General features: G+C 34.2%; 1 protein-coding gene across 7 annotated transcripts in view; it reads left to right on the top strand.

Moving 5' to 3' along the window:
• Positions 1 to 13,263, top strand: part of sorbs2b (sorbin and SH3 domain containing 2b) — a 61,218-nt gene that overhangs the window by 27,924 nt on the left and 20,031 nt on the right. For 4 of the 7 annotated variants that reach the window (XM_051127990.1, XM_051127992.1, XM_051127989.1 and 1 more), the window contains 9 exons: positions 1,036 to 1,365; positions 3,923 to 4,064; positions 7,080 to 7,228; positions 9,096 to 9,162; positions 9,896 to 9,967; positions 11,335 to 11,548; positions 11,661 to 11,775; positions 12,575 to 12,658; positions 13,157 to 13,213. In XM_051127990.1, the coding sequence (XP_050983947.1) occupies positions 1,036 to 1,365; positions 3,923 to 4,064; positions 7,080 to 7,228; positions 9,096 to 9,162; positions 9,896 to 9,967; positions 11,335 to 11,548; positions 11,661 to 11,775; positions 12,575 to 12,658; positions 13,157 to 13,213 (1,230 nt within the window). The remainder of the gene's footprint in view (positions 1 to 1,035; positions 1,366 to 3,922; positions 4,065 to 7,079; positions 7,229 to 9,095; positions 9,163 to 9,895; positions 9,968 to 11,334; positions 11,549 to 11,660; positions 11,776 to 12,574; positions 12,659 to 13,156; positions 13,214 to 13,263) is intronic. The other 3 variants (XM_051127996.1, XM_051127994.1, XM_051127991.1) reach the window with 2 other exon arrangements.

Here is a 13,263-nt window from a genome sequence, read left to right as displayed (position 1 = left end):
AAATAGACCTCAAATTTTGTGTCACAGCATTTAGCTTTGACTATAAGCAGATAAACAAATAAAACTTTTATATTTTTAGTCTTCAAGTATTAAATATTTTTTCTTTTTATGGTTTAATTAATTATTACTTCTTAAGTAATGGTTTAATTAATTATTACTTCTATTGCTTCTTACAAACCCACTGTAGCTCTTACAATAATCTTACATTAATATTACATAAAAAAGTAATCTAAAACCAATCTAAAAAGTAATACAGAATACATCACCTAAAACAAGTAACATAGATTGCAACAATATAAATATAAATAAAAATACTAAATAATTACATTTAGATAAATATATATCTAAATAAATAAATATGTTGGGTCCAAACAATTTAGTTCTTAACAATAAATATTTGTTTATTTCTATTTATTTGTTTAGAAATGATTGAATTCTATGTTTATTGCAAAATAAATAAATAAATTAATTAATTAAAATCTCAGATTCAAATGTTATTTATAAATAAAATAAAATAAAGCTTACTGACTTTTGAGTTTATTTCACTTTTCTTTCCATTTGCAGAGAATTACTGAATTCTAATATTATTTAATCTACTTTCTCTCCTCATTTGTGACCCTGGACCACAAAACCAGTCATAAGGGTCATTTTTTCTGGAATTGAGAATAAGTTTTCCACTGATGTATGGTTTGTTAGGATTTGTTAGAATATTTGGCCGAGATTTTCCAACTATTTGAAATTATGGAATCAAAATATTGAGAAAGCCTACAATTTTTAAACGGTAGTGTATGGTACTGTATATTATTTATGCATATACATATTTTCTACTGCATAATGATCTTTATGCAATTTTAACTTGTCCGTTTTACAGTTATCCTCAAATGCTACACTGGAATAACATTTTGATCTCATATCTGTAACACCTCCATCCTCTCTAACGCACAGCCGTCAGCAGCATCACATCACTACGTCTTTCACGCCCACTGTGCCCAACTGCTGAATCTCATCTGTGCCACTCTCCTCTCTGTCATTCAGCCTGAGGTGCCAGTCCTCCTCAAACAAACCTATCCCGGAGCAGCACTGAGCTCACAGTCACCGTCTAACCGGCTCAGACTCTCCCTCGATTTCATCAGACCTGAGACTACTTCTCCAGGCCCTCCCTCTCCGGGCTCAGAGCCTCCCCTGGGGCAGAGCCGCTGCTCTTCCCGCACTCAGAGCGAAGCGTCCACAGCGGTGCTGGAGGAGTTGAGGGCGTGTGGACTAGGCCCAGAGGGTGGCACTCGTACCCCTTCTCCAACCCTCAGCCCGATGAGTGCGGTCACAGTCAACATGGGGTTACACTCCCCTCCAACTAGCACCGCTCATGTAACTATTCACCAGCAGTTCAACACTCTGTCACGTCTGTAACTTACTGCTTCTTTCTTTGTCGGTTTTCATAAGGATTCCTACTTTACCTAAAAGGGGTCATCGGATACTAAGTTCACTTTTGCATGTTGTTTGAACATTAATGTGTGTTGGCAGTGTATGTACAAATCTGCCCTATAATGATAAAAATCCATGCAGTAATTTTTAATTAATCTGTAAAATTAATATCCCCTTTTTCAAATTGTTGATGCATCACACCGACAGAGTCGGCTCCTACGGTAGTTAATTGACATGAGCGTCTTACCTCAGATCAGCTGTAACAGTCCAACCTCCATGTTTTGATGCCGGAGCAGGGATGTAAGTTAGACAAGAATTGAACGATTGAGGTGTTGTGTTGCTGGATGTAATAATGAACATAGTGGTCGTGATTTACTCCCGACATCTGAGCTGCTATAGATGCAGTGGATTACGTTTGTTTGTGAATGGAATGCGCCTTCCAATCTACATAAATGTGTCTATGTTTGTGCAAATCATTCATGATCCAGCTTCACTTACAGCAGAAGTGAGTATAAGGGTTTATTTATGAATCTTTGCAATTGCCTTTCCTAATAATGTGTTAGTTAGCAAGTGGCTAAATGCGGCTAAAGTAAACAGGCTCGTCAATCCACAGCTCCAAGAGAGGGGTGGGGCGAGCAGAGCTCATTTGCATTTAAAGCAGCCTCGACCAGAATGGGATGATTTTTGCAGAGCTGATTTTGACAAGGTAAAAAGGGTGTTGTTTTACACAGCCATTGAGAATTTTTAACCAAAATATATTATAGAGTTTTCATTAAGACCCTAAAGAATCATATCAACTTGTGGAAAATGGGCATCCGATGACCCCTTTAATTTTTAAAGGGGCCATATTCAGCATTTGGTTTATACTGCTTCAAAAGCTTTTTTTTTAAATGTATACTTTCTTTCAGCAACAAAGCAAGGAAATTGACAGTAAAGACAAAAAGATTCTATTTCAAATAAATGCTTTTCTTTTAAATTTCAAATAATTCTAGAAAAAACTGTAAAAGTACAAAAGTACTAAGCAGCACAACTAGTTTCAACACTGACAATAATGAGAAAAGACTGAAGTAATGACTGCTGAAAATCATCTTTTCCATCACAAACATACACTGCATTTAAAATAATATTTTGCAAAATTTCTGATTTGACTGTATATTTGATCAAATAAATGCAGCTTTTGTGAGCAAAAGAGACTTATTTCAAAAACATACATAAACTGTGGCATATAGATAAAAGTACACTTATAATGTTTTTAGCACTTTTTTTTTGCATCTTCTGTCTCACTCTTTTTCATAATATGTCCCCTTTAATTACACAATCCAAATGTATTTTCATTCATTATCTCGTTTTCTCCTTTCTTTTCCCTTTAAAGGAGAAGTCCACTTACAGAACAACAATTTACAGATAATGTACTCACCTCCTTGTTATCCACGATGTTTGATGTCTTTCTTTCTTCAGTCGTAAAGAAATTATGTTTTTTGAGGAAAACATTTCAGTTTTAAATTTTCAGATTTTTCCTTATGTAATGGACTGATATGGTGCCCCGAGTTTGAACTTCCAAAATGCAGTTTAAATGGGCCTTCAAACAACCCCAAATGCAGTAGTAAATGATCCCAGTTGAGGAAGAAGGGTCTTATCTAGTGAAACAATCAGTTATTTTAAATTATATAAATTGTATTTTTTAATGAACATTTGGGATCGTTTGAAGCTGCATTTAAACTGTATTTTGGAAGTTCAAACTCAGGCACCATTGAAGTCCATTACATGGAGAAAAATCCTGAAATATTTTCCTCAAAAAACATAATTTCTTTACGACTGAAGAAAGAAAGACATAAACATCTTGGATGACAAGGGGGTGAGTACATTATCTGTAAATTGTTGTTCAAGTGGAGTTCTCCTTTAACAGCTTACTGTTTATTGTTTCTAATTTGGTTTCATTGCTCTTCACTTTTAGGGGCTGTTTTAACAAACACCAATATTACTTGTCCACTGTTCACATTTAATGGTTTCACCATTTCTTCTCTGTGTAACATCTGGGATTACACTAATACTAACATATTCTCTAGATTCACATCAAATCGGGGGTCTCTGGGGTCTTTACTAACACCTTTTTCCATATTGATTATCTGTAGGAGAGCACGGTTTTGTTGAGATTTCTTGTTGTACTGTTCCTGTGATATCACTTTTGATGTATACTAACAATTGTTTGTCCTGGAAATCAATAAATAAATCCAAATACTGAAAGTCGCTGCACTAAAATACATTGTTGTTTTATCTTCCCAGTGGGTGGGCGCTGTATTCTGTGTGTTTGTTTATCCTAGTCGATCCACAAATCTTTTGGGGTTTTGTTTTCATTGTTTGTTATTCAGTTTTTCTATCCTCTGTCAACTTTCATTAAGGCTAACAGATGTCATCTGTGACACAACAGTCCGATCTCAATGTAATTTATTATGCCTAAAGATGTTTCCTCAGTTAACAGGGTCTTTGTTGTGTTTTACAGGGCCAGATGACTGTGAACGGGGGTCTGAGTGTGCCAGCAAGTCCTCGTAGTCACTTCCAAAGACCCTTCTCTCCCTCAACATACCCACCTCCTCCTTCACTGAGCCCTAGTATTACAGCCATGCAGCAGGCTAGAAGCACTGGTGAGTACTGAAGCTAATCATATACTTCCACATGCTTGTGTGTGAATGATGTTCACCATCATTGATTTTATCATTGGTAAGAACAAGGATTAGATTGGTAAGAACTGAATTAGGTAATTGCATCTCAGTTTGTTACTACAGCCACAGGCAGTACATGTATTAGGGCTGTCAAATCAATTAATTGCATCCAAAATAAAAGTTTGTGTTTACATAATATATGTGCATACTGTGCATATGTATTTATTTATGTATGTGTATATTTATATGTGTATTTTTATATACATATAAATATACACAGCATACACACATGTATTATGTAAACAAAAACTTTTATTTTGGATGCGATTAATCATGATTATTCAAATTGACAGCCCTAAAATGTATATATTATTATATCTAAAATAGTGGAAAATAAATAATAGGTCTGGGAAAAAGTTTTTCTTTTCTCAATAAAATTTTTTTCAATCCCAATACTGATTCATAGAATCCCAAAATTTTCCAGAATCTTTCTGGAAAATATATATATATTATGAACAGTGTAGTCTGATTCACAATCAAATGACTCTTTTAAGGTGATTCTTTTTTAGTGAGTCAGAAAAATATATCATGACCTATGCAGTCTGATTCACAATCAAATGACTCTCTTAAGTTGATTCTTTTTTAGTGAATCACAAACGTTAATCATGACCTGAGCAGTCTGATTCATGAACAAATAACTCTCTTAAGTTGTCTTTTATAGTGAATCAAAAACATTTGGCATGAGCAGTGCAGTCTGATTCACGAACAAATTACTGTTTTAAGATGGCCTTATTTAGTGAATCATAAACACACAGCATGATCAGTGTAGTTTAATTCACGAACAAATGACTCTCTTAAGTCGTCTTTTTCAGTGAATCAGTGAATCAAACTCTACAGCATGATCAGTGTAGTTTGATTCACAAATAAATTACTACCGTAAGCCAGTCCTTTTTACTGAATCAGAAACATTTGGGATGATCAGTGCAGTCTGATTCACAAACAAGTGACTCTCTTAAGTCAACTTTTCAGTGAATCAAAAACATACAGCATGACCAGTGCAGACTGATTCATGAACAAATGACTCTTTTTAGACGCTTTTTAGTGAATCAAAAACATACAGCATGATTAGTGTAATTTGATTCACAAACAAATTACTTCCATAAGCCGATCCATTTTAGTGAATCAAAAACATTTGGCATGACCAGTGCAGTCTGATTCACGAACAAATAACTTTCTTAAATCTTCTTTTTCAGTGAATCAAAAACATACAGCATGACCAGAGTAGTCTGATTCACGAACAAATGACTCCCATAAGCCAGTCTTTTTTACTGAATCAAAAACATTTGGCATGACCAGTGCAGTCTAATTCACAAACAGATGATTCTTTTAAGACTTTCTTATTTAGTTAATCAAAAGCATACAGCATGATCAATGCAGTCTGATTCACATTCAAATGACTCTCTTAAGTTGATTCTTTTTTTAGTGAGTCATAAACATATATCATGACTATTGCAGTCTTATTTACAAATACATGACTCCTTTAAGTTGATTCTTTTTTAGTTAGTAAAAAAGAATACAGCATGGCCAGTGCAGTTTGATTAGTGAATGAATGACTCTCATAAGCCAGTCCTTTTTTAGTGAATCAAAAACATTTGGCATGACCAGTGCAGTCTGATTTACAAACAAATGATGCTCTTAAGTTGGTTCTTTTTTTAGTGAGTCAAAAACATACATCATGACCAGTGCTGTCTGATTCACAATCAAATGACTCTTTTAAGTTGATTCTTTTTTAGTGAGTCAAAAACATACATCATGACCAGTGCAGTCTGATTCAAAATCAAATGACTCTCTTAAGTTGATTCTTTTTTAGTGAGTCAAAAAAATATATCACGACCGATGCAGTCTGATTCACAATCAAATGACTCTCTTAAGTTGATTCTTTTTTATTCAGTCACAAACGTACAGCATGACCAGTGTAGTCTGATTCATGAATGAATGGCTCTCATTAGCCCTTTTTTAGCAAACCAAAAACACACTGTGTGACTGGTGTTACCCAAGACCTGAAGCATTTTTTCTAAACTAATTAATAGTTCAGTAGTACTCATTATTAGTTTTAATCAGTCTAAAACACTCACATGTAATTTCCAGCATTACTCTTATTTGTTAGCAAAATAGACATTATAACTGAAATATAGCAAATCAAAATCTAATCTAAATCTGAAGCAGAATTAAATGGAATCAGGAAATCTGTATTGATACCCAGCCTTAATAAGTAGCATATGCTGAGATCATGGCTTTATTAAATAATCAAAGACATGATATGAGGTAGCAGAAGTGTAAAAATACATATTCCGTTGCTGATATCTAAGTAGCATCCACCTGTCCTGGAAATATCTGCACAGCCAAGTGTATGTCATAACCATGCGGTACAGCTGTGCAAACATTCTCGCTGGTCTCTGCTAAGTCACTGGTGTGATGTGCCAAACTCTAATGAAGTACTAATGAGCAAGAAAGCGTGACCTGACTGCAGCGGTGTTTACTGCCTGTGTGACACTAAGCGTATCTCGACTGGTCCGCTCTGAGTGTGCGCCTGCAATCTCTCTAATCCCAAGTGGCAAATGCCGGGGATTAAGCTCAAATCGGAGCGCCGGAGCGGTTGGGGTGAGGGAGGAGCTGAGACACTGGGATTAGAGCGTCTGTGTGCGTGAGGCTGGCCTTTGTCTCTGAACCAGAGCCCATTTGGCTGTTTTTTCCCCAAAAGGCTTCAGTCTGAATGCCTGTACATGCTGAACTGTACATGGAGAGCTGCTTTCTGTATTTATTATTCCATGCCCGGAATAGTGGAAGGAACATATTTATGGATTCTTTCTCCTGATTTGGAATTACATCCCTGACCTGGCTGTATTTCTCAGTTACTGACATGGGAATGTTGGTTAGTTTCATGGGAATTACTAAAAACACACACCTCCCAACCTGACCCTGTCGTTCTCCCATCAGCCTCTGAGTCTAGCACTCCCATCTACGCCAACGTGGATCCTCCTGCACGAGCGCCGCAGACTGACAGGAAGGAAACAACAGGGAAAGCTCCGCTCTATACTGGCATCGGTCCTGTGGATGAGTCCGGGATTCCCGTTGCCATACGGACAGTGAGTAAATGCTGTTCCAGGATGTTAATCTTGTGTTTCCATATTTATAATGTGCAGCTTAGAATAAATATAATCCTTTGGTATAATTGTATGCATTTTTGTCATGCACACAAGTCACAAAAGCAGATTGTTAAGGCTATATATGGGTGTTTTCTTTACCTGTGTGCATTTACAGGTATGGAAGATTTTTTATATTTTTGCCAATTGTTTCTACCACAATGTCTGTTCTTACCACAAATAATGTATTGTTTTACAGTAAAATAACTGCCAATTTAGCTAGCATTTAGGTACAATTTTATTCATTTTATTTTATTATTTTAATTTAAAAATATATATAATTGTATATATTTGAATATATTTATATTTGAAAAAATATATATATATATTATATAAAAATATTGTATATATATATATATATATATATATACCATATATGTACCACAAATACTGTATTTATATATATATATATATATATATATATATATACCATATATATACCACAAATAATGTGTGTGTGTATATATATATATAATTTTTTTTTTTTACAGTGAAATAACTGCTAATTTCTGTAGCATTTAGGTACTATTTTATTAAGTTTATTTTATTATTTTAATTTGAGAATATATATATATATATATATATATATACTTTTTTATTACAAATTGTATTGTATTATTGTATTCTAATAATCTTTTGTTTCTGTATTTATAATGTGCAGCTTAGAATATGTATAATCTTTTGGTATTATTGTATGCACACAGGTCACGGAAGCAAATTTTTAAAGCTGTGTATGGGTGTTTTCTTTAGCTGTGTGCATTTATGGTGGACTTTTGAAATTTTTTATATACAGTCATTTGTATATTGTGTTTTTATATACGGCATGAACATTTCTACCAAAGTATATTATTTGTATATTATTTATACCAAATAATATACTTTGTTTTACAGCATTTTTGACTAAAATTAAATTAGGTACTGTTTTATGTATCTTGAATACACAAATAAATAATAAATAAATTATATTTTTCCACTTGTCAAAATGACACCTTAATTGCAAATGCTGAACAATTAAAAAAAAATGTTCTGTTCGCAAGCTATATTTCTAAATTTATATAAATAATTTTAAGAGAAAATATTACAATTGTTTATGATTAATGTACTTTTTTAGATAATCATTGTTTTAAACATGCAGTAATTCCTAAATATTTTCAGAGTTATTGAAAGTTAAAATCTATAACAATGTATTTAAAAAGTAATAAATATAAATGATAAACGCATGACAGAAAGTTTACAAGACAGTTTTAATGTGTTATTTTTATAACAAAAATATGTTACTGGAGAACTTCATACTGTATCTACTACAGGCTTATTTAGAGTTAATTAACAATATAAAAATGCTATAAACTTTTTTTGCTTAAGCTTACCATTAATTTTGAAAAAGCTCTCTGACTCTTTATTGGCTCTAGAGACGTTGCCGGAAGTGCATACCTATAATTGTTAATTCCAGAATTAATCTTCAGTTGGTCTCTGGTCACATGGGACGGGCTGTTTTGATTTGTGCGCTAAATTGCATTTTCCCACACAGAGTTTTATTTAGCCCCAGGGAAACAGGGGCAGCTGTGCTCAGCATCATTGATGGGCCAGCAGACAGACAGTGATGTGTCTCTCTCAGCTTAACATGGAGAGACCAATCGCATCAGCATTTTTATAGGAGCCTTTTGCATCCAGAGTTTTGGACTCAAGGTCATGGAGCACATTCGGGTTGCTATTTGTTTTCTAAACTTTGCTTCTGGACCTTGGAATCTTAATCTGTAAGAGCTGGAAAAAGCCTGTAATCTAAAAATGCTTGCTTTGTGTGTCGTTTTAGACCGTTGACAGGCCAAAAGACTGGTACAAGACCATGTTCAAACAGATTCATGTGGTGCCTAAACCAGGTAAGACATTATTTTTTATATCTGCCATCATTAGTTTAATAAAATGTATGCTTTGCATTGCCTGTTAGCATGAAGAAAGAAGAATAAGAAGAAGTCTTAAGCCTTAAGAAGAAAAAAAGCCTATTATGTGATTATTGGAAGGAATTTTCTAGTCAAACATTGACATACCAACTTATTTTTAGTTAAATATCGTCTTTTTTAATTTTAAAGCTATTTTTAGAGCACTTACGCAACATAGAAATGGGAAGGAACGTTTTCTGCAGACTAAACAGGTTTATAGTGTCTGTTTGTGTACTTTTGTAATCTATTATTTTAAGCTGTAAATGACAGACAGATATTTACTGTATGGTTTTATGATTGCAAGACAGAATCTCATTGCTATTGTGATTTTAATTATGTCAGGCAAGATAAAGACCTGCTAAGGGGATAGTTCTTTGCAGAGAAGTGCAACCTAAAGAGGAGTGACAATAAAAAAGCTTTACTCAGCAGGTTGTGGATTACAAGTGCGTTCATTACTGGAAATGGACTGTCAGGGGGTTTGCCTGAGAGATTAGAGAGGTCACAGGATCAAACCCTTCATTTTGCATCTTGTTATGTCTTTTTAATTGTCTTAAAACAATCCTGCTTACAAATGAGTTTGTTTACGTTATTACGTTTAAGGGACTCTGTATGCAGTTTGTGTTTTTGATATATGTACTCCATGTTAATCGTGTTTGCATATTTGTTTTCACAGAGAACGAGTGGTCTGGGTCCCGTACTGCCACAGATCCGGTTACAAGAACTGGTACAACTATTTCCAAACAAGGTTTCTCTTTGTTTCAGCATTATGTTATTACCAAATAAGACTGATACCAAATAATCAAAACTAGAAGAAGCAATAAAACCAATATAAACCAACAGCAATATGTATAATTAGCTATTTTTGGAAACAGTTTATTTATCCTTGTTATACGTTACATGTACTTTCCATTGCAATGACAATAATCATGCATTATTAATTTTATTTTGTTTTTGCATTTTAATTTTTAATGTTTAAAAAAAAAGTAATAAAAAATTAATTTAATAACTAAATAATTCAAGTTTATTACAAATTATTGTATCATTTCAGTTAAATATATTTCTGTATAATATATACATACATATATAGATAGATAGATAGATAGATAGATATATGCACTGCTGGCCAAAAGTTATGAAATAATTAAGCATGTTTAATATTTGTGACCCTGGACCACAAAGTCTTAAGTGGCATGGGTATATTTGTAGCAATAGCCAAAAATACATTGTATGGGTGAAAATGATCAATTTTACTTTTATGCCAAAAATGATTAGGATATTAAGCAAAGATTAACAACTTTAAAGGCGATTTTCTCAGTATTTGGATTTTTTTGCACCCTCAGATTAAAGATTTTCAAATAGTTGAATCTCGCACAAATATTGTCAAACCATACATCAATGGAAAGCTTATTTATTCAACTTTCAGAGTATGTATAAATCTCAGTTGATCCTTATGACTGGTTCTGTGGTCCTGTGTCACATTTTATAAGTCTCTTATGATTACTAAGGCTACATTTATTTGATGCAGTATAATTTTATTTTTAATTTTAAATACAATAGGTTTTTAACTTTTTTTTTTTTTTGTATAAAAATGATACTGTATCAAATAAATAGAGCCTTTGTAAAACTATTGTGTAATATTATGAAATATTATTACAATTCAGAATAACAGTTTTCAATTCGAAAATATTTATAAATGCAATTTATTCCTGTCATGGCAAAGCTGAATTTTCAGCATCATTACTCCAGTTTTGTCACATGACCCTTCAGAAATCATTCTAATATATACTAAATAAATCAAAATAGTCTACTGTATTAATTTGAAGATATTATTTTTTGCTACTGTAAAATATTATTACAGTTTAAAATAACAGTTTTCAATTTGAAAGTATTTTTAAATGCAATTTATTCCTGTAATGGCAAAGCTGAATTGTCAGCATCATTACTTCAGTTTTGTCACATGACCCTTCAAAAAATCATTCCAAGCTGTACACTTAAAAATAAATAAATTAATTAATTAATAGAGTACTGTATTACTTTGAAGGATTTTTTTGTTATTGTTTATTATTCTTTTTAAATTATTATATTTAATATATTTGTTGTTGTTTCTTTCAGATAAGCATGCTGCACCTAATGCTGTTCAGGCCCATCCTGCACCTAAAACCAGCACTTACCGGCCCATCACCAAGAGTGTTTCTGATAACGGCATATATGGTTTCAGAGTGCCTGCCTCATCTTCTCTCCCTTCTCCTCTGCCAACATCAGCATCCACACAGCAGAGATCCAATGAAAGGGAGGCACCACAAAGAGGCAGGAGCACACCTGACATGTGAGAATCACCCATTTATCCCCATACTTCTCAGGCAACTTAATTTTAAGGATTTTAAGATCAAATTAGCTACTACATCCCAATTTTCAGTCAATATTTATTTTGGTCTTAGGAACGAGTGGGGGCCTCCTGACAGAAAGGTGGACACGCGAAAATACAGAGCAGAGCCGAGGAGTATCTTTGACTATGAGCCGGGGAAGTCATCTATTTTAGAGCAAGAGAGAGCGGTAGGTAATCAGTGACTTTTAATGTTTAATATACTGTGTGTGAACTTGTAAAATGGCACTGAATACTTTCTCCGCATTTACTTAATTATTTATGGTTTGTTTAAAGTTGGTTACACAAAGTGCATTAAATTCATGAGGCATTTTTACAATTTGAGTTTAGTATTTGAATGCACAAACGTATTGATCTTAGAATTAACGCCCCATGACTTATGGTATAGACAGATCGTAAACCAGATTCCACTAATGAAATACTATCAATCTGCGAGTCACAGTGTCAGCAGCGCTGCAGGCGTGATACACCAAACACTGATTGACTAAACCGAGTTGTTCTTGTTTATTAATAGAATTGTATTGACAATAAACATGTTGACGGGCTTTCGGTATATGTTAAAAGAACCTCCACAAACATTTGCCCTAATCGAGCTGAAGTGCTTCAGGAAGCCTGTGCAGACTCACTCAGTAGAGCAGATAAATTGCGGGTCCATTAGAGCGTAATGTGGTCAAGGTCACTAATAAGGTTAGAGAAACCAATTTGCTCCAGCTAGAGCGGTTTGTCCTTGTGCAGTGAGCATTTGTTATGTGCCACTGCCCTCTGCTGGATAGGTGCAGGAAATAAAAAACAGCCTTTGCTCTATTGCTATTTTCAAGAGTTCTAATAGTTTTTCGCTTTGCGGAACTTCCCTTATTTCTTGTCTTTCCTCATTTTAAATGTGTATCTGACTGTCACATTCGCATGATTACCTCGTTTCATCCCTTCCTTTCATCTTCTTCCCCCGCTTGCTTTCGTTTTCAACACCAGACAAGTAACTTAAGGCCAGAGGACATAGATTTAGAGAATGAGCCGTGGTATAAGTTCTTTGCTGAACTGGAGTTTGGGCGGCCGGTAAGTGTGGCTTTGGTTTGGTGCTGCTAGCATGCCGCTTGTGATTGGTGTGGGGGTGGAAAGGTCAGATACGTGCTGCACATGTTGTCAGCCTGTGGCTGACATGTCTGGTTGGAATGAGTAGACAATTCTGGACACTGTAACACATACGTTGGAGTGTGATGAATAACCAGTATCAGGTTGTGTGTAACTACAATTTGTGTCTTTGCATTTGCTGTTTGCTAATTATAAAATCTGTTGTGAATTAATTTGACTATTCTGCATGATTTACAAACTAGATTTTCAACTTTTCACTCTTTGTGCAAGGTGTGTGTAGTTTAGTAGTCTTTGGCTTGGTGTGGTATAGGTTGTGTTTATATAAAACAAGCTGTATTGCTACGTGTTTTTGTTGCATATGTGCAACTTCAGTTTGTGGTCGTCACATTATCGTCACTGTTTCTGACATTGTATATCACTGTTTCTCTGATATTCCCGACTCTGTCCCACCTCTGGGTGAAGCCTCCAAAAAAACGTCTCGATTACAATCCAGAGAGCTCTCCTCGATTTCGAGTGGAGGTAATGAATGAATGAATGAATGAATAAATAAGTGACTGAGTGATTAATTG

This window comes from Labeo rohita, chromosome 14 (genome assembly GCF_022985175.1).
Source record: "Labeo rohita strain BAU-BD-2019 chromosome 14, IGBB_LRoh.1.0, whole genome shotgun sequence".
Taxonomy (NCBI): Eukaryota; Metazoa; Chordata; class Actinopteri; order Cypriniformes; family Cyprinidae; genus Labeo; species Labeo rohita.
Note: the sequence above shows the minus strand (reverse complement) of the source record. Positions and strands in the feature narration are given on the sequence as shown.